Source organism: Camarhynchus parvulus, chromosome 2, assembly GCF_901933205.1.
Source record: "Camarhynchus parvulus chromosome 2, STF_HiC, whole genome shotgun sequence".
In the NCBI taxonomy this organism is placed as follows: Eukaryota; Metazoa; Chordata; class Aves; order Passeriformes; family Thraupidae; genus Camarhynchus; species Camarhynchus parvulus.
In genome coordinates, this window is record NC_044572.1 from 134,223,121 (window position 1) to 134,243,539 (window position 20,419).

General features: G+C 39.4%; 1 protein-coding gene across 2 annotated transcripts in view; it reads right to left on the minus strand.

Annotated features, from left to right (window-relative positions):
* Positions 1 to 20,312, minus strand: part of NUDCD1 (NudC domain containing 1) — a 38,487-nt gene extending 18,175 nt beyond the window's left edge. Inside the window, exons 1-3 of one of the 2 annotated variants that reach the window (XM_030971450.1) lie at positions 20,108 to 20,312; positions 10,941 to 11,095; positions 843 to 1,028 (exon numbers count right to left, since the gene is read on the minus strand). In XM_030971450.1, the coding sequence (XP_030827310.1) occupies positions 843 to 1,028; positions 10,941 to 11,095; positions 20,108 to 20,225 (459 nt within the window). In that variant the 5' untranslated portion in view covers positions 20,226 to 20,312. The remainder of the gene's footprint in view (positions 1 to 842; positions 1,029 to 10,940; positions 11,096 to 20,107) is intronic. The other variant, XM_030971451.1, reaches the window with a different exon arrangement.
* Positions 20,313 to 20,419: the final 107 nt, after the last annotated feature.

Here is a 20,419-nt window from a genome sequence, read left to right on the forward strand (position 1 = left end):
AAACATTTGGTACCTATAGCTGAAAGCTTTAAATCTAAAAACCATGTATTCCAGCTTTTTTCAAAAAGTAGTCATTCAGTAAAAAACTGAAGATAAAAACAAAATTAGTCCAACCAACAGAGAAGAAGAAAAGAAGCATTTTTTGCTAGAAGATTAACACATGAAAATGAAAGAACAAATGAAAGGATAAATTACAAAGAATTCAAGCTGCAGCAGTTGAATGAGTATAGACTTAATCTGGCTGTTGTTACTGAAACCTGATAAAGTTTGAGGATTTATAGGGTTGTGATATTACTCTAAACAACTTTAAACTGCATGCTGTACATACTCAACAAGTCAATTTAAATGATGACAGAACGTCAAATATAAACCTTGTATTTTTGTTACACTGACAACTTCAATGTAACTTATTTTATGAGCATTCTCATACGGAAAAAACCCCAGATGGTATTTATTACCAAGCATCTAAAAAAAGGATGATCAATTTCCTTTACTGAACTCTTGAAAGATGTAGAGAAAGGAGCTAATCCATCATGTTGAAATCTTCCACTTCAGTATATACACCTACGTTTCTGTCAATACTAAAACATCTGTGGTTTCTTAGGAAACTACCCTCTAGTAAAGAAAACTGATACAAAATGCAGGCACTTTTTACCAGATTCATCTTCATAAACAAAAAGGAACTAACCACAGACAATGAGACTCACCGCTTCAGGTAGAAATGTAACAATTGCATTTTTTGTGTCCAAGCAGGATAACAAATACCATTATTAATTCAGCTAGATAACTTTGACAGGGATATATTTACTGTTCCTAAATATATTATTTATTGCAGGACATACCTCCCACTTTTCAGATGCACTGCTTCCACGCTTGCCTGATTTAATTAAATACAGTCTTCCTGTACCATCAGAAAGGGTAACCCACGTGGAGGATGAGAAATGCATGGAGGCACAAAGGCGATTATCACACGCAGTCAAGTCTGTAGGTAGCCTGAAAACTTCTCTTGGTTTTTGTAGAGCAGTGTCCTATAAACAGTCATGAACTAAGACTTTATGAAGTATTTATTAATTTCAGTAAAAATTACAGGCAAATTAATAAATCTCAGTAGCAATGTACTAGTTTTGTGTATCATTGAGCATATTTGGAAAAAAGTGGGCAGCAAGCATAATTACAACTTATGTGGAAAAGGTGGTGGAAATTCATCAAATTGACTTCTATGAGTGTTTTCTAACTGGTATTTCAGCACTCTTTTTCTTCAATTTTAAGAAGTAACTATATTTTGCATTAGAAAAGGCTTTTATTTTCCCCTAGCATTCCTATATAATAATCACTTACCTCAAATAATTCTAGTCCAGGAAAAATGTGGAGACTTAAAAGGAAATGAAAGCCACAGAATTGTACTCAAACTAGTATACAAAACTCACCTGTAAATTTAAAATAATTTTACTTATTCTGTTGCACAACTGTCAAATATAATTTCTCAGCTTTTCTAGAGTGGTCACTTTATTCAGTAAGTTAAGAGAAGTAACACCTATGATTAGCCAGCAACAAAAGGCTGTGCTAATTCCTACCACATTTTCAAATTACTTTTCTATCACATTATTACTTATTATACTATGGAATTAAATCCAATTGGTGGCCAGTCACTAATGGCGTTCCCCAGGTCTTAGTATTGGGGTCAGTCCTGTCTAATATTTCTATCAATCATCTGCAAGAGAGATTTGAGGGTACCCTCACTTAGTTTGCAAATGACACCAAACTGGGCAGGAGTGTTGATGTGCTGGAGGGTATTTAGGCTCTGCAGAGGGATCTGGACAGGCTGGACTGATGGGCCAACACCAATGGTATGAGGGTCAATATGGAAAAGTTCTGGGCCCTGTCCTTGGCTCACAACCCCAGGCAGCACCACAGGCTGGTGGCAGAGTGGCTGGAAAGCTGCCCAATGGAAAAGGACCAGGAGTGCTGGTCAATAGCATCTGAACATAAGCCAATGTGTGCCCAGGTGGCCAAGAAAGCCAATGGCATCCTGGCCTGTATCAGAAATAGTGTGGCCAGCAGGATTAGAGAAATGACTGTCCCTCTACGCTGGGCACTGGGGAGGCTGCACCTCAGGTCCTGAGTTTACGTTTGGACCCCACACTATAAGAAACACACTGAGGGGCTGAAGTGTGTCCAGAGAAGAGCAATGGAGCTGGGAAGGATCTGGAGCAGAAGTCCTGTGAGGAGCAGAGCAGCTGAGGGAGCTGGGGTTGTTTTGCCTGGAGAAAAGAAGGTTCAGGGGGGACCTTATGGTTCTCTACAACGACCTGAGCAGAAGTTGTAGCCAGGTAAAGGTTGGTCTCTTCTCACCAATAACAAGCAACAGGACAAGAGGAAATGTCCTCAAGTTGCTCCAGCAGAGGCTTAGATGATATTAGGAAAAATTTCCTCAACAGAAGGAAACAACCCTATAAAACAGGCTGCCCAGCGTAGTTGGTGCAGTCACCATCAATGGATATATTTCAAAGATGTGTGGACACGGCGCTTAGGGACACAGTTTACTGATGGACTTAGCAGTGCTGGGTGACTGGTGGGACTGAATGATCCTAAAAGGCTTTTTCAACCTAAACAATACTGTGATTCTACTACATGCCAGGGTAAGTTTATCTGGCATCCTGTTGCAGTGCCACACTGCAATCTTTTTTAAGCTGAACTAGACATAGCTTTTGAGCAGGAATAAACAGAGACACTATGGTGAACAAATTGTACAGATGACATAATTCTTCAGTGAACAATCAAAACATACAGATTTTTTAAAAATTATGCATACCACTACATTTTACCAAAAAAAATCAATTATTTCCTACTCTGTTAATGTTACACAAATCAGCTTGATTCAACAACAGTGCAAAATGGATGTTAGATTAACAATTTCATCTATATTTCTAGTAATTGTTCCCATAATTCTTGCTTTAGCTCCGTGTGGTGTTCTTAATTTCCTGATAATTCTAACAGAAAGAAAAACTGCTTTCATGCTGAAAATTGGATTTCCAACTGTTTTCATTAAGTACAGTGGCATATCTTCCAGCATATCTTTTAGGGATTATTCTTTATCTTCTACCTTCACTCTCACATACAGCTCTTTCTTTGTTGAATAAGGCTTTGTGACTCACTTTCTGCTCATTATTTGGCTCATGGAACACTGCTGCCTGCTTAGGATTAGGATTTACCCCCATTTTTTGTGTTGAAGTAATCTCTGAATACCCAAGAGGCTTGTTAGGTTAAAAGAAAACTCTAACAAAATCTTTATGATTTGAAAATAATTTGGTGTCACAGTTTAAAAAACAGTCAGGACATGCTTTATTAGCAATACAGCTTGATCAGCTACTTATGAAGTAGATCGGGCTGCAGTATTAAGAGCACAAACAAAATATTCTCACAGAAAAACAGAAGATGGAAACTGGACATTCAGCAACATTACAGTCACATCTCTATAATGTGTTAAATAACTGAAATAGAACTTAATCATCTGAAGTTTTTCAACTGAACTAAGAAGCTGTTAAATAAGATGGGCTGGCAGTCTGTCACAAGTGGGGCCCCTCAGGGGTTGACACCAGGCCCCACACACTGAACATCTTCATAAGGTACCTGGATGATAGGATTGAAAGCACCCTCACCCCATTTGCTGATGACACTAAACTAGGTGATGAGGTAGATATGTGTACCTACAAGGGAAACATATGGGGCAAGAGAGCCAGAGAGCCTGGAAGAGTGGGGCAGCAATAACGCTGGGAAAATAAGCAAAGACAAGCATGGTCCTGCAACCTGGAATGGAACAACCAGAGAGCTCAGAACAGGCCAGGATCCGTGTGGCTGGGAGAAGCCCTGATGAAGGGGACCTGAGGGCAACAGGGATAACAAGCTGACCATGAGCCAGCAGGGCAATGCTGCAGCACCAAAGGTAAACTGGATCCTGGGCTGCATCTGCACAAGTATCACTAACAGAGATAAGAGATGTGATCATCCCATTGTACACAGTGGTTGACAGGCCCCACCTGGAGTAATGTTGAAAGAAGACATGGAGAGATTCGAAAAGGTGCAAAGGACATGAACACCATCAAATGACTGGAGAATCTCTCCTGTGTGAGAAGATTGAAGGAGTTAGGCTTCATCTCCCTGGAGAAGATTCAGGGGAGATCACATCGCAGTGTTCCAGGGCAGCCACAAAGAGATCAGGAGCTCTCTCTTCACAAGAAGCCACACAGAGAACACAAGGGACAACAGCTGAAAGTTGCATTAGAAGAGGTTTCATCTAGACATAAGAGAAATTTTTATAATGAGAACAATCAGTGACTGGAACAACCTCCCCAGGGACACAGCAGGAACTCCATCACTGGAGTTTTTCAAGACAGAACTGGACAGAGTGCTAGAAAACCTCATCTAGGCTCCTTTTACCATGAAAGTTTGGACTACAGGATATTTTGAGATCCCTTCATCTGGGCTGTTCTAAGATTCTAAAATAAACAAAAATATAATTTAAAAAATCCAAACCCACACCATATTCTCCATCTTGTCCCTCTTACAGATTCATAGACTGCAGAATCTGATCTGCAGTCTTCAAAGACGTCTTCCAGTAATAACAAAGAAAAGCAATTCCTGTTCTTTTCTGTATCTTTGGGGGAACATTTCTCAGGAAGTCATGGTTGTTTCCCCTAATTTACAGAGTGTTTTTTATATATATGTACCATATATGAAACAAAATTAGATAAAACGGGTTTCATGGGTATTTTACAAGCTAGTGTACCCACATGTATTTGAACAATATAATTATTTCTGAAAAAAAAGGAGGTGCCTGACTGACCTTTAGAGATAATCCCTTTTTAAACCACATCTATCTTCTTAACCCAACAACAAATAGACCATGTTGAAAACATAAAAAATGGTTATAGAACCAATGAAACTATATTTTGTTTTATTTTACTAAGCTCATTTCCAGTCAGTAGATCTACAATTATTTCTGAAGGTCCACAAATCAGAAACCTCTGTTTAACAAGAGGGAAGTTCTTCCCTCATTACTAAAAATCAGCATTGCTGTCACTAAAATGAAAATATATTTACAGAGAAATGTATTTGTAAAAATAGAAAAACATAATTTGAAAAATATTACAGGGACAGTTTTGAAGATATTGACAAGTATGTAAAAGGAAGCAAAAACAGAAGCATACTTTTGTATTGACAACCTGGGTGGGAAACAAGTAATTTTTGATCCTGTGACAGAAAATATTTCTTAGTCTCAGGTCCATCTTTAATATAGTAAGGCATGAGACTAAGAAATAGCAGTGAAAACATTCAAGATTAAAACTGTCTCTCATTATGGACCTCCAATATTCAGCCACAAATCATTTAAACATCTTCTGTCCTATTTTCACGCAAACAATCAGTAGCTTGGGGGAAATAATCTGCTTCTAGCAAAAGAAACTTACTCATTCTGCTCTGTGAAATAAGGCAGGCAAAAATATACATACACAGGACTGTCTCCAAAAGAGTCCTTTCCACTTGGGCACGTGAATGCAACACAGAGAGAGCACACTGTGCATGCAAAGCGTGCACTGGCCTCATTTATTAAGAATCCTGCCTTCGAGGGCATTTCAAAACATTCCTATTTTCCAGATGTTAGTAAACTCAGATGTGCATTTAACACACGCTGAAAGGTAAGCAAGAGAAATTGTATTTGGGTAAGTACCATTTTATTAAGCAAGAGCAAAAAAAGACCAGATAACAAACAGATAGCCTGCCTTTTGGGCCTACTTAAATTAATATTAGAGATTACTGTGTGTACAAGAAGATTATGAAACCTGCAATGGAAAATTCACAAATTTTTAATTATTAGAAGCATTCAGGATCAGTTTGTGGTATCCCTACACCCCTTGGACTATTCTGCTAATTTATAACACATTCAGAAAGGGAGAATGAAAGAATTAAAAGGAAAAAACCCAAACAAACCAAAACCACAACCCAAACAAATATCACACAATCACAAGATACAATAAATTTTGGCTTCCTCGCATTTTATTTAATTTTTAGATTTCACTGAAAGGCATTTTTTTTTCCTATGAAGTAGAAGAGTTTTCCATTGTAACTAGCAGTGATTACTAAGCCTAGGAAAAAAAAGTCAAAATCCTGTGTATCTTATCACAGAAAGAGGAAGCATCATTCCTCTTAACGGTGACTACAGGGCTATACTGTATAACATTACAAAGACCACACTTTTGTCAGCCTTCAAGTGAATTTTAAAAGTAAGCTTCAAATAGTTTTGGATGCAATTAAAATAAAAAATTATCAACTACCTAATCTTCTAAAGATCACATCAGATTTATCAGCATTGAGCAGGAATTTCAGAACTCAATCTCCTAAAAAAAATGAAAAATGATCTTTACTACAATGCCTTAAAAATTTCCTTTCAATAGGCAAGAAAGGAAATAATCTTCTTCACAACATTTCTGTTCACTAATTTAACTTTAGGCATTTATAAGAACAGTCTCTAATCTCATTTTGACAATGAAAAGGATGGACTTCCTTGAAGATGAAACAAAACCTCCTATCAATCTCATTGTGTCAGATTAGAATCCCATTTTGTCAGATTAGCTTTTTGACTGAGTTTCTTTGTTCACTAGGTGGTTAACTGGGGTAATAGCAACTCCCTGCTTTAGAAGCATGAGGGGATGGTGAGAGTCTGTAGCCATGTATTATACCAGCAAGAACTGGCTAAAACAACTTGGCACTGCTCAGGCATTGGTCAGTGCTGGTGAGCAACTGTATTGTCCATCACTTTTTTTTCCTTCTTTATTTCTCTCTCTTTCACTATAATTATTACTTTTGTTGTTGTTATTATTATATTTTGCTTTATATAACTTGTTAAGCTGTTCTTACCTCAATCTGTGTGTTTTACCTTTTCTGGTTCTCCTTCCCATCCTACTGGGGATGGAGGAGTGGCAGTGAGCAAACAGCTGCATTGTATTTAGTTGTCAGCTGGGCTAAATGACAATACTGTACAAACACGAGATATTTTATAAAATATTTAAAACAAAAATTCATTTTTTTAAAGGAAATAACTGGGAATGAGAAAGGAATAAAGGAATAAAAAAAGAAAGGAAAAAAAAAGCTGTAAGTCATACGGCAATTCCCACAAAGTACAAATAACAAATACAAGACCATGTTTTTATGAAAAATCAAAATACCTAGGCATTTGACACATCTCTTTAACTGAAAAAAGTCCTTACCAAGCATTCTGAATAACAAAGAGACATGTATTTAACACCATTAAACACAACACTGAAAGATTTTGTTGTTCTCTATCAGCTTTCTTATTCTGACTTGCTTGAAATAGAATTCCCACATTGTGTCTGGTGCCACTAACAGGTGTTCTGAATCAAAGTTAACTGAAAGTTACAGAAAGAGTATCCCATAGCTAATTCTTATTGGAAATTAAAGAGATGAAAATATATCTATCTTTAAGGATTTTAACTAGGTGTGAAAAGAGTACCTATTGCCACAATTTTTCAATTTATTTATCTGAGCATAAAAGAAACCAAGTTGTCTTTGCAAGAAGAACTTTAGGGTCAAGAAACCAAGTCCAACTGCTTAATAGAAAACTATGAATGTTTTGCAGCTATACTGGAATTCTACAAACACCAAGCAATCAACAAAGTTGCATAAAATTAACCCGACCAATTAAAAAAATCTCAAGTCAGTAATCCTGTCACTACCCTGCCCATTGGGTGTTTAAAGCAAAGTATTGATTGCTGCTGGCATACCAAATAAAAAAAGTCCAACAGCTGTAAGAGGAGAAGGTTAAAGCTATTAGACAGTATTTCCAGCCAAGTTAAAAGTAACAATTTCCTCAATCTGGTATAAAAAACCCACCTGAATACTCATCCATCAACACAGAAGAAATGCTTGTGTTCATCACATTTCTTTTTTCAATTATGTGTGATTTTGAACAAGTGGCAAGGTGTTATATGCACTTCTTTTCCTTCACAGATGACATCTTTTTAAACACGAAGTTGCAGGGATAATTCATGATATATGATAATCAACACACTTTCATATTAGAATCAAAGCTGCAACCAAAATAAGAAATAGAACTAGAAATAATGATGTACTAGAAAGTCTATGTGCTCTTTCACACTGATTTTAGGATGAACTCATCACCCTGTTCCATCTTCTGTTTTAAAGAAGACTGACATTAATTTTAATTGTAAGCTGTACTTGTCCAAAACCAATGCTATTTTTAATATACATTTGACTAATATATGGCTGGGCACATTTGTAATGAGACACCTTGTTGACGTTTCTGAACACAAATTCAAAGGAATTATTCATATGCAAACATGTTTCCTTTACAAAACAGAACAGTATCATGTATTAGGACACAAGATGGTGTCTATTTCACAGCTTAATCAGTTTTATTTTCCCCTTCAGGTGGAACCAAAACTTGTGACCGCCAGATATTAATCAAATGCCATTACTTTGAAATAGATCCTAGAGAAGAATATTTCTTGTCTCAATTTATAGGCTGCTGTAAAATCTTTTATCTGCTAAGAAATAGATTTACACACATAGTGCCCTCCTAGTAAAGGAAAGGTATTGAGTATCTGTGTTGTGCAGGCAGAGGGGACCTGCAGGGGTGCCCTCACTGAGGAGGGGCCAGGGCTGCCCAGCGCACATACAGCCACTTCCAGCTGGCTCCACTGGACTCTTCATAGCAGATAGTTGAGCTTGCAGCTAAGCCAATGGTGTGGAACAGAGGTTTGCCTGCAGCCCTTGGAGCAGACCACAGAAAAGCAGGCTGTCCTCCTGAAACCCACAGGGGACAGATATCCACAGTGTTGCTCATGGAAAAGCACACAGTGGAGCAAGTACAAGTTTCTGAACAATGGAGCTTGTTCCTGTTAGAAGCTTCGTGTGATCTTCTTTCCTATCATCCTACAATAGTCCTGATTGGCAATAAATTAAATAATTTTCCCCAAAGTCAAGTCTGTTTTGCCCATCATGGTAACTGGTAAGTGATCTCCCTAATTTTATCATCATCCACAAGCTTTTCTCTCATTTTTTCTTGCCATCTTGCTGAATAGGGGGAGTGAGAGAGTGTTTGGGTGGGCATCCAGCAGCAATCCACATCCACAGTTAACCAACCTCAAAGGATAAAACAAAAAATGAGATTATGACAAGCCACTGTTAAGGCTTTCTTTTAGCTGTTTCTACTAGGAATCCAGATGATCTCAAAAGTTTTGGAAGAAGTCCTAGAAGATTATTTTGTCACAGTAAGAGTCTGCCAAAGTCTCCAACTGCTACATACTATGAAAAGGAAAGGAATCTTTTGCACCTTCCATTCTCACCCTACCATGCTCTGGAAACCTTTACTTCCTGAAAATCTAAAACTACAGTTTCAGAATTTTTCTTAGTTTAGTCCTGACCTAGTAATTTCTGTCCCCAGAACCTTGCACAGGCTAAGCCACATGCTCTCAAAAACCCACGCATAGCCTTGTGTTTTCTTTTGTCCGACAGGATTATGAGTCAAACTCAGGTAGTATGAAAACAGGCATTCTCCTTTCCACACAGTCTTTTCTTTCTTAATGCCCAAGCACTACAACTGTTACGTGCCAGAAACATGGTGTCCATAGAACCATGCCCTTCCCTCTCTGAAATGAAGTATAGTTTTGTAAAGGAAACGAAAGCATCCAAGCATTCAAATGGCTCAAAAGAAATACTGCTTGATTACTTAGGACCACCAGTATAAAAGCAGAAATTTCAGACTTGGTCTAGCTTGCTTACACTATTTCAACTTCCCTCACGGCCACCAGCATCTTTTTGCCTCCAACAAATGATGTCTAGATCAAGCATTTCTAATTCTAACATACATACAATGACTGGGTTTTCAAGCTAGCAAACAAACATCAAGAAATACCAGAGAGAAAGAGAAAAGTAACTAGAGAAAAAGCATCTTCCTTTCCTTCAGCTTGTCATCATGTCCATCTTGCCCAGAATGGAAGCAGATGTACCACTATGTAGAAGCCTAAAAGAAAAGAGCTAATGTGTATGTCTCCAGCAGTGATAGCCATACACTGTGGACTCAACCAAGGTTTGTTGATAATAACACACTGTAAGAAAGAACAGGATGTGGCTGGAGACAGGGGTCACACAGAGGTAGGACAGCACTTTTCTGGGACAAATGTCCTTGTTCTGGCTCCTAGAGATAAGCACAGCACAGTACAGCATTGCATGCTGTAGGAACTGCATATATGTGAAGAAGTGGATGTGGACATGGACTGCAGGGGGGAGATATGACCACTAGAGACCCCTTAAGCCCTCCAACCTATTTCCAGAAGGGACTGAAAGAACAAACTTCACATAACTGATAACTGATGTGTGTGGAAAGTGAGTCACCTATTTTCCAAGTGGAGAAACTGACCCATAAACAAGTATTCCCATCAAGCCCAGGCAGCACCTCCAGGACCCTGAACATCCCATCAACCCACTACTCTGTTTGTACTAGGAGGCCAGGGACTAACATTTCAATTTCCATACCACATATGTAACTCACTAAAAAACCTCTGTAAGCTTTTTTGAACCCTCTGGCTTTTGTTTTTCCTTTTGGCCACAAGCATCTTCAACTCTTGAGTGCTCCTGTCCCCTTAAGCAGGGGTACAGGGCTATTGCAACACACACTGTAGCAACACTAATGCAATATTTTTAACATAAAGAAGTCAGAAACTTCTCTTAAAATCCTTTTATTCTTCCTGGTGAAATGCATTTTTGTTGAAATATCTTCCACCTATCTTCATGGCAATAGCTTCCCCCAATTTTTGCATTTGGATCCTACTTGCAGTATTTTCTATCTCGTCTGCTCCCATCTTTTCCAATCCAGTGGTTAAAAAAAAAAAAGATTTTATTCTTACCAGAGTCACTGACAGATTCATAACCCTTCCAAACTGATCAACATAGTAGACATTATCCTGGTACCAGGAATCAAGGTGAAGATAATTATACATGCCAAAAGCACGCATGTGGTCAAGGGTATATTGATCATCACGAAGCTGCACTTCTGCTACAGCTGGAGGGAAAAGAAAAAAACTGTTTTAACAATTATTTATTTACAATTTAGTAATTTAAAATTCAAACTAATAATTTTAAAATAATTCTTCAATTTTCACTCCATAGGTATGCTTTATTTGAAGAAAAATACATGATGTATACATAGTTCAAAATTTCCCCATAAGCTTGGAAAGCAAGTCATCCACCCTGAAGGCCACTGGAGTAATTTGCTTTGATTATCTCATCACCATTACCATTTACAGTGGCCTGTTGTGGTGGGTTTGCCCTGGCTGGATGCCAGATGCCCACTAAAGCCACTCGACATGTCACTTTCCTCCTCAGCTGGACAGGGAAGAGAAAACATGAGGCTCACTCGAGAGGATGAGCACAAGGAGAGATCACTCACCTATTACTGTCACAGGCAAAACAGACTCAAGCTGGAGAAATGAGTTTAATTTACTGCCAATCAGACCAGGGTAATGAGAAATAAAATTAAATCTTAAAACACATTCCCCCCCAACTCTCCCTTCATCCCAGGCTCAACTTCACTCCCACTGTTCACTCCGTCCTCCCCTCTCCAGTGGCACAGGAGACAGAGAATGGAGGTTGAGGCCTCTCTGCTTCTCCTTCCTCCTCATTCTCTTCGCCTGCTCCAGCAAGGAGTCCTTTCCACAGGAGACAATCCTTCACAAACTTTTCTAAGGTGAGTTCTTTCCACAGGCTGCAGTTTGTCACAAACTGCTCCAGAGTGGCTCCCTTCCACAGGTCACAGTCCTTCACAAGAAACTGCACCAGCGTGGGTGCCCAGCGGAGTCACAAGTCTTGCCACCAAACCTGCTGCGGTGTGGACTCCTCTCCCCATGAGATCACAGGTCCTACCTGGAGCCTGCTCCAGCATGGACTTTCCATGCCATCACAGTCTCCGTCAGGTGCATCCACCTGCTCCAGCACAGGGTCCTTCACAGGCTGCAGGTGGATCTCTGCTCCCCTAGGGGCCTCCATGGGCTGCAGGGGAACAACCTGTACCACCATGGTCTTCACCACAGGCTGCAGAGGACTCTCTGCCCTTGGCACCAGGAGCACCTCCTTCCACTTCTTCCTCACTGACCTTGGTGTCTGCAGAGTGGTTTCTCTCACACAGCCTCACTCTTCTCTCTGGTTGCAGTTCTTGTGCAGCAGCTTTTTATACTTTTCCAGTTTATTATCCCAGAGGCACTACCACCATGGCTGACGGGCTCAGCCTTGGCCAGCAACGGGTCCATCTTGGAGCAGCTGGGATTGGCTCTGTCAGACATGGGGGAAGCTTCCAGCAGCTTCTCACAGAAGCCTTCCCTTGTAGCCCCCCTGTAACCAAAACCTTGCCATGCAAACCCAATGCACCACCACCACCCTGTCTCTCACCAGCATGTGTTGAGGTCAAATTTATCAATAACCCTCACAGGATGAAACACACATCTACACACAGGCAACAACAATGTCAAACCTACTTTGTATTGCAGTAAGGGGAAAAAAGTCTGCTCTATAGTAACTCTAGGAAAACAGCAGCCAAAAGAAATATTCCATATAACCACATGGATTTCATACTCTTAAATGCTGAGCTACTATACCAACACTTGTAAGGCAGCACAATTAGCTCACAGTAACTGCAAAAAAACCCAAAAACACAAAAAACAAAACCACCATACAAAATTACAACAAAAATCAAAAGCAAACAAACAACCCTCCACCATGTTCTTAGCACACTCACTGAGGCTGAAATTTCCAGAAATATCTAAGATACCATACAAATTTCAGACTAAGTTTTTCCAATTGAAAGAGGCTGCAAAGAATGGCTATTCAGGAGCCATTTTTGTATTCTAGAATACGACCTTCTTCAAGGCAAGAAGCTTAGTACCTACAGTCATTTACTTAAGCAAGATTTTTCCAAATAGAAAACCTCTACTTAACTATCAGTAATCAGGACCAGATTATTTGTTGAAGACTAACCAGCCTTTTATTTAAATTATGTGTAGCTTTTATTTAAATTATGTTCAGCTTTTTTCCTCCTATTCTGTATCTATACAGAGATGCAGCAGCTGTAGTCCAAATACCTCAAAATACATTAGCAGAGGTCTAGTCCATCGTTCTGTAAATAGTCTCAGATAGACCAGAACTCCATTTCATTCTCCAGTATAGTCAACCCAGGATACTTAGATTTCCTGCAGGGAAATTATTTTGAACTTCACCCAACAAAATTCCTTTAGAAAGTTACAAATAAACTGTCAGTCTATGATAATTAGCACTCAAGCCCAAAGTATGTGAAATGCACCTCAAGGCTAATCCTACTCATAGCAGATTGTAGCTCCCAATTTTTCAACTTCTACTTTCTTCCCTTCTCTGCTCAGAAACAGAGAAAATCTATTTCCAGTATTTTACTTCCATCCCACCCCATAACAGGGACCACTCACAACTCTCTGCAGCAGCACTCAGACTTCTGACTCTTCTTTAGCATCTACTTGAACCCTACTGCAGCAGAAGTAATTTACTGTGGCAGAATACCAATTCCTGCAAAGAGCAGCTCATTTGGCAGTACCATCAGTGCCACTGCACAGCTATCACAAACTCAACAACCAGATAATCCCGGTATGGCTCAGAACAGACCCCATCAGAGACGCTGGCTATTAACATAACAGTGGCTTTAGGAAACGATGCAAGATTATGCTGCCTGATTAATAAAAAATCCGGTCATACTATACAAAATGCTTGCAAAATGACAGGGTAATTAGCAATTAGTCTCCTAATCACTGTTGATATTTGCAAACCAGCAGTTTTAATTCCACCCAGATCAAATCATTATTCATATTCACCACACAGGAGGGATTTCTGTACCTCTGCAATTAACAAATTACTGTTCCACAAGCTATGGCCCCTCAAAACAAGCTAGAATATCAACAAAGGAGAAAAAAATACACCTGTCTTAATGGTAAGGACTGCTACCCATTCCAATTCCTACTTTAATTAATTAGAATGTTTTACTCTAAATTACACTGTAAAAAAAAAAATAGAATATATTGTGAAAATGCATTTTAAAGTTGTTTGTGTAACCAAGCTTTATCACAGAGATATTTTTCCCAATGCAACAGGAGACGACATGAATGTTTTGTAAACTATTAAAGGCCAAACCAAATATAATCCAGGATAATTATTATCAGTGAAACCAAGCACATATAATCTACTTCTTGTATAGCTGATCCTATGAAATTAGAATATACATGCAGAAACGTGTAAAGATTTTTTTAGCACAAACCCCCTGAAATGGTAAGCCTTCCTTTCTCTACTTCTCACTCCCTACTCCCCTCGTTATGTTGTTCCTGTCAGAACTGTAACTAAAAACAGTCCAAATACACCAAACTAGATGATTCCTAAAGTTAATGCATAATTTTTCACGAAGATTCTTGGAACAATAAACTATTGATTAGCTGATTGCAAGGTGAAAAACTTTATAAAATCTGGAAGAACATGAACTCTCTCTCCTTTATTTTTCTAGACTGTAGTTCTGATAAGCCCTGAATAATAAAAGGGGTCAGGAATAGGAAATCCAAATCCATTATATTATTGCCATATGTAATTAATTCCATAAACAGAAGTCAGAAACTATACAATACACAGGTGATTTGAAATTAGGAAATCTGACAGATCTGTATTGTCCTGTCATGAAACACTTCAAATGAGGCAGCCAACTGCTTTCAGAATGTATTATACATATGTATAGCTCTTCCAAGATGAAGCAATTAAAGAACCTATGCCATTCTCCATTAATTGAAAATCATACTGTGACCAAGCGAAATCTGCCATCTGCTATCACATACCACATGCTTAGATAGTTTATAGAAGACTCTACACTAGGGTGAAATTCATTCCTTCCTTTCTACAGCCTTCAAGATACAAGGTTTCTTGATGGTCTTTCAAAAAAAGAGAAAACCAATAGAGCTGAGTGCAAAAAAATAAAGGAGAAAAGAGAAAAGAAACAGACTTTTAATAAAGTAAATTCAGAGAAAGGAAAGTTAGTGTAAGTGGAGAAGAAGAAATACTTCAATCAGATCATCACCTTATTCAGCCTCACAGTTACACAGTTCTATGAGTTTTAATTTAGTTGTTCCGTCAAGATTTTTTTCTGATTTGTTGTTGTTTGGTTTGGGTTTATTTCACAGTTTTAATTTTCTTCCTGGGTTTTTGGTGTTTTTTTTTTGTTTATGTGATTTTTAAGAGTCAGACCAATGCACCTGTCTCAATGGGTTCACTAGTCTGTTTGGGTTCAATTAAGAAGCAGCAGTCAATGGCAGCTATTCAACAGAACGATACGTGGTCTCTTTCAAATTTCTGATAAACACACCTGCACCATCATAACCCAGCAACACTGATTCATGCACAGTTATTCATACCAGAAAAGAATGCGAGTATGCACACTGTATAAACTAAATCTCAGCTTTCCACATTAATTCCCAACAACTCTAGTTGCATAGGATATTTTGGACCAGTATAAAGAAAACTATTCTACTTTTCTAGAATTGTATTTATCTCTACTAGTTCCATGCTTTAAAAGAAATAATTTAAATAATTTGACTCAAAATAGTTTAAACATAATTAAAGATTTGCACTCACAATGCTTTACTTACAAGCAAAAGCACTAAATACAAAGTAATTCATAAGAATCAACAGAAGCAACACATCCCTAACCTGTTACTATAAGATCTCTAGCTAGATATTATTATAATTACTAGTCTGCAATGCAAAAAAAAAAAAATTCTGCTCTGAATAAAGAACATTCAATCAAGGAACTTATACTTTAAATGAATAGAGAGGTCTTAGATCTGCCACCAAACACTATGAAGCAGAACTGGGGAAAAAAAAAAAGAAATTAGAGAAAAAAAGGATGAGGAACAACCCTGAAACAGCCCCTCTACTCTATTTTTATATGTTTCCCCGAATACACCAAAGCAACTTCAGAAAATTGCAAAATATGCAAAGTAATTATACCAGCATATTCTGTGCTATCAAATAGTATATACTTGTATGTCATGCCTTGTTTTACAATGCCACCCAGTGGAAGCAATTTTGTATTGCAGACACACTGGTCCATTAGTGAAGAGATAATTTATTTTCTAGTATCAGCATTCAAAGATCCTTCTAACCCTGCATTAATGCTTTTTCTTTTAGTTATAAAAACCATGTTTTTATTGTTAAAGGCAGCATCTCGTTGTTGAGGAAATATGTGCCTGAGACCTAAACTTCTATGAATTACAGCTGCAAATCTGAAAAAGCTCACAATTTCTTACTATTTCCCATACATTAATTTAAACACTCTTTTTATATTTAATTTTTCAAATGTAAATGGAAAATGCAAATGAAAATCTCTATAAATGTTTGAAACATACCAGTGCCTTTTGCTCCATGAAGTCACAGACCTGTTTTCCATGTAGCACTACTAATGAGCAACTTTTCACTGAAGCAGGCCTTCTAAGCAGCATGTATTACCACCATTTTTCAAAAAAAGTGATAAAACTGATAAATGCACATGATCAAAGGAATGCATTCTCTGTATATGCTCCTGGCTTGCATCAGCAGCTCCATCTCTGAGCAAATGTTCACTCTGCCTTCCAGCTGTAGCTATACTGAAAAACATCCGCTACATTATAGGTACAATGGTCCTGCCAAACAGACAAGATAAAGAGGAAGGGGATCAGGGACATCCACATCTGAATAAATTCCAAGCCTCTGGAAAGGAAAAGGAATTATGAGACATCAAACCAGTAACAAGCAATAGTCTCGATCCCTTAAAAATGTTATGCAACTTGCACATGTTCCTGCCTGGAGACAAGGACTTGCCCCACAATCTCTTCTTTGGACTCTGCTGAGCTCGGATTAGGGCAGAAGAGATAACCATAACCAAGATGCTCATTCGTCCCTCCTAAATGTTAGGTGATCTAAAAAAAGGCGTTACAAAACTCAGTGCAAGGAAACATTTGAAAGTAAGTTACGTAAATAAACCTTAAAAAGTAAGGAGAAAGACAAAATGTACAGTGAAGAGCTAGGAATTAAAAGCATAATAATATAGGACTCATTACTAGCTGAAATATATTACCAGGAGAAGAGATGAGAAAACAAATGACTGTGACAGTTTAGCACTAACTAGGACAGAATGGGTTGGAATAAGGAAGAAATAAAAGAACATGCAAATCATAGTACTTAAAAGAGAAGGGGCAGCATCATACTTCCCCCATTCTTCTTCACTGTGACCATACATTTTTAGAAATTTATTAGAAAATCACCTTTTATCACAGATCTAATAAATAAATTGTTTCTTAAAATGTCAGATGCATATCTGACCACAACAAATTCCTGGCAACCATAGTCAACCAGTTGAAGGCATATTAGAACTGAACACTAGGTTTTACATGATGGTCAGAAAATTAAGCTCACTGTGGTCCTCAGGAACATGACAACCATCACAAGTTGTCACATAACACTACATGCTGCTCTCCACCTGCTCCAGGGGCTGAAGACTGCATCAATTCCACAGGGCATTTTTTTGGTGATTTTATTTCATAGCCAGCAGTGAAATTCATGAAAATAGATAATAAACACTTCAACTACAGCTGACTTAAAACTCAGTTCTACTTAAGAACAAGCACTTACTTCTTTTTATTGTCATGTATTCCAAGTACTCTAAAATTCACATATTACTCTTAACTGCCCCCGAATTTGGGATGCTACCCAAGCAGAACTACAAATCTCAGGTCATTTGAGACAAACACTCATTACATCTTTTTCTGTAAAACAAAAAATCAACTGTCTTTTTACATTAATCTTCCAGATTCTACTACATTATTTTTGCAAATAGTTGTGAATCAAATCAGAAATAATTGTACTGACAGTATTCCTAAACATTTTACCTTTTTTTTTCAGCTATTGCACTCAGTCCCACTTTGAGGAAATTAAATCAAATTCTTCACACAGTGACAAATATTTATTTAATAACCCAGAAACTACCAAGCTCTTAATCATGTTCTAGAAGCTTTCAATCTGCATACAAGTGTGCTGGAAAGCAGAAGTTCTTGACCTTCCCACACACTACTGGCTTCTTCTCCCACGCAGTAATTTGAAAAAGCCACAGCCTACACACCATCCACAGTCTCTACAACTCAACCCATCACTCCTGCACAACACAAAAACCAAATTTTGGAAGGATACCCTAAATCTAACACATGTGTAGACCACTGACACTGGGAAATACAAAAGTCAGGTACAGAACACCTCTGCATTGTGAGTAAACTGCCTTGAAGGACACAAAAGAAAACCAGCAAGGAGAAGGAGGCAGCCATATGGCCGAAGAGCAGGCTGCAATCAAAACATCTGGAAAACAGATATGAGGCCTGATACATTTCCTGTTATTAATTCCAAAACACAAGAACAACAATAAAAGATTTCCACTCTTTAGAGGACCTGTATATATCTATATCTACATATGCACACACAGAACAGAAAATATGAGGTAGTATTAGTGACTCCATAGCACAGTTGAGTAAGTAAGACTGAAATGAGTCAGGGTCTTTGTGCTGTGGGAAGAGGGGAAACAAAAGAAAAGAACGCAGTCACACATCAATCCTCTATTACACACTCACACAGTTACTGTAACCATTATGTAAAGTATCTGAACGGACAAGAACTGAGTAGATCCATCTCTCCTTTAGCAACTCCATTGTTCATGTATTTTAATGAAGATCTATAATCCTCACCTATTTAGAACAGGTGCACAACTGACTATCCAAGAACCACCAAGTTGACCATAGGCAGAACAGCAAATAAGAGACAAACTCAGGGAGTACACCAATGCTACGCTGCTGCTCTCTCTGACAACTGCAGCACGCTCATAACATGCACCCACTCACCTGCATTTGGGCTGTCTTTTGAAAGGTAACACCTAAAGTAGTCTTACAGTAAAAATGTTACTCTCATTAAATTTTGCAGTCCTACCACAGAGACACTCACGATTTCATTCACTTACCCTTCAATACAAAATTTATCTAAAACTTCCTTCCTGCTGCTGACAACTCAGCATGGCAAACACACCTTTCTGATCTACCACGAATAGAGTATGTTCTACACAAAACTAAAGTAGCATGTAATGGGTCCCTCTGTAGACAGATACATTGTTCAGTAAATATATAGAGACTGAGATTGATCCACACAAATTGTGTTTACTGTCTCAGCTTTACAAAGAAAACCAAACTAATTCACCCACCTTACAAAAAGACCTGAATTTCTCAAATCAGTAAACATAGAGTGCCGAGATATTTCAGGACATGGCTAAGATTGTAGGCACATATCCAACAGGACTTTGTGCTAATGTACTCCTCAGTGAATTAGCGTTTTAATGGACCAGCATCTCAAACACTAATGATGCTTGGCAGAGAAAGCAAGGCATGGAATGCATGACATGAAGATTCACCTCTGAACTCTGGGCAGAGTAATAAAGAAAACCAGCTAATTTGCTGAAGTTTGTACAAGACGTTAATTTCATGTGTTTTTCTTTAAACCGCATGTGCTCCGTTCACACTCCGCTGGGAACTACCTCAGCTGGGCATTTGGCCTCACCTTGCCCTGCGCAAGCAAGAGTAGATATAGGACACAGTTTCCTTACTCATTTAGGAACTAAGCGCACCAGGGGCAGGCTAAGGCAGAGGTCTGACAAGTCAGACATCTCGGTCCATCACGAAGCCACCGGGCGGGGAGGACGCCGGACGCCCCTGGCCAACTGCAGCAATTATACCGGGAAAAGCCGAGACGAACCGCTCGATCTCTGAAACTCCCGCCGTCCGAGAGGCGCGGGACTCCCGGTGCTGCAGGCCGGGCTGTCCCCAGCTCGGCGCACCCTGCACCGAGGGCCGCGGAGCACCGCGAGGGGACGAAGGGAAAGGCGGCGGGATCCGTCCCGCCGCGCTGCCCAAGGGATGCCCGGCGGGATCAGCCCGGCGCCGTGCCCGCTCCTCACCCGCGTCCAGCCCCAGCTGGTAGCAGGCCAGCGGCTCCAGCGACAGCTTGTATCCCTCGAACTTGGGGTCCAGCAGCAGGCGCTTGGCCTGCAGGGAGCAGTGAGCGGCGCCCGCCATCCCGCGGCTCCGGGAAAACTTCGGGAAGCGCCGGCAACTCCGCGGGCCCGCGGGGAACGCGCGGCAGCAGCCGCGGAGCACCACGGGAAGAGGGTACGCAAGCGCCCGGCCGCCGGAGTGCATGCTGGGAGCCGTAGTCCGGGCCAGGAGGCAGCCATGCGCCCGGGGCGCGCCGGGAGCTGTAGTCGCCGAGC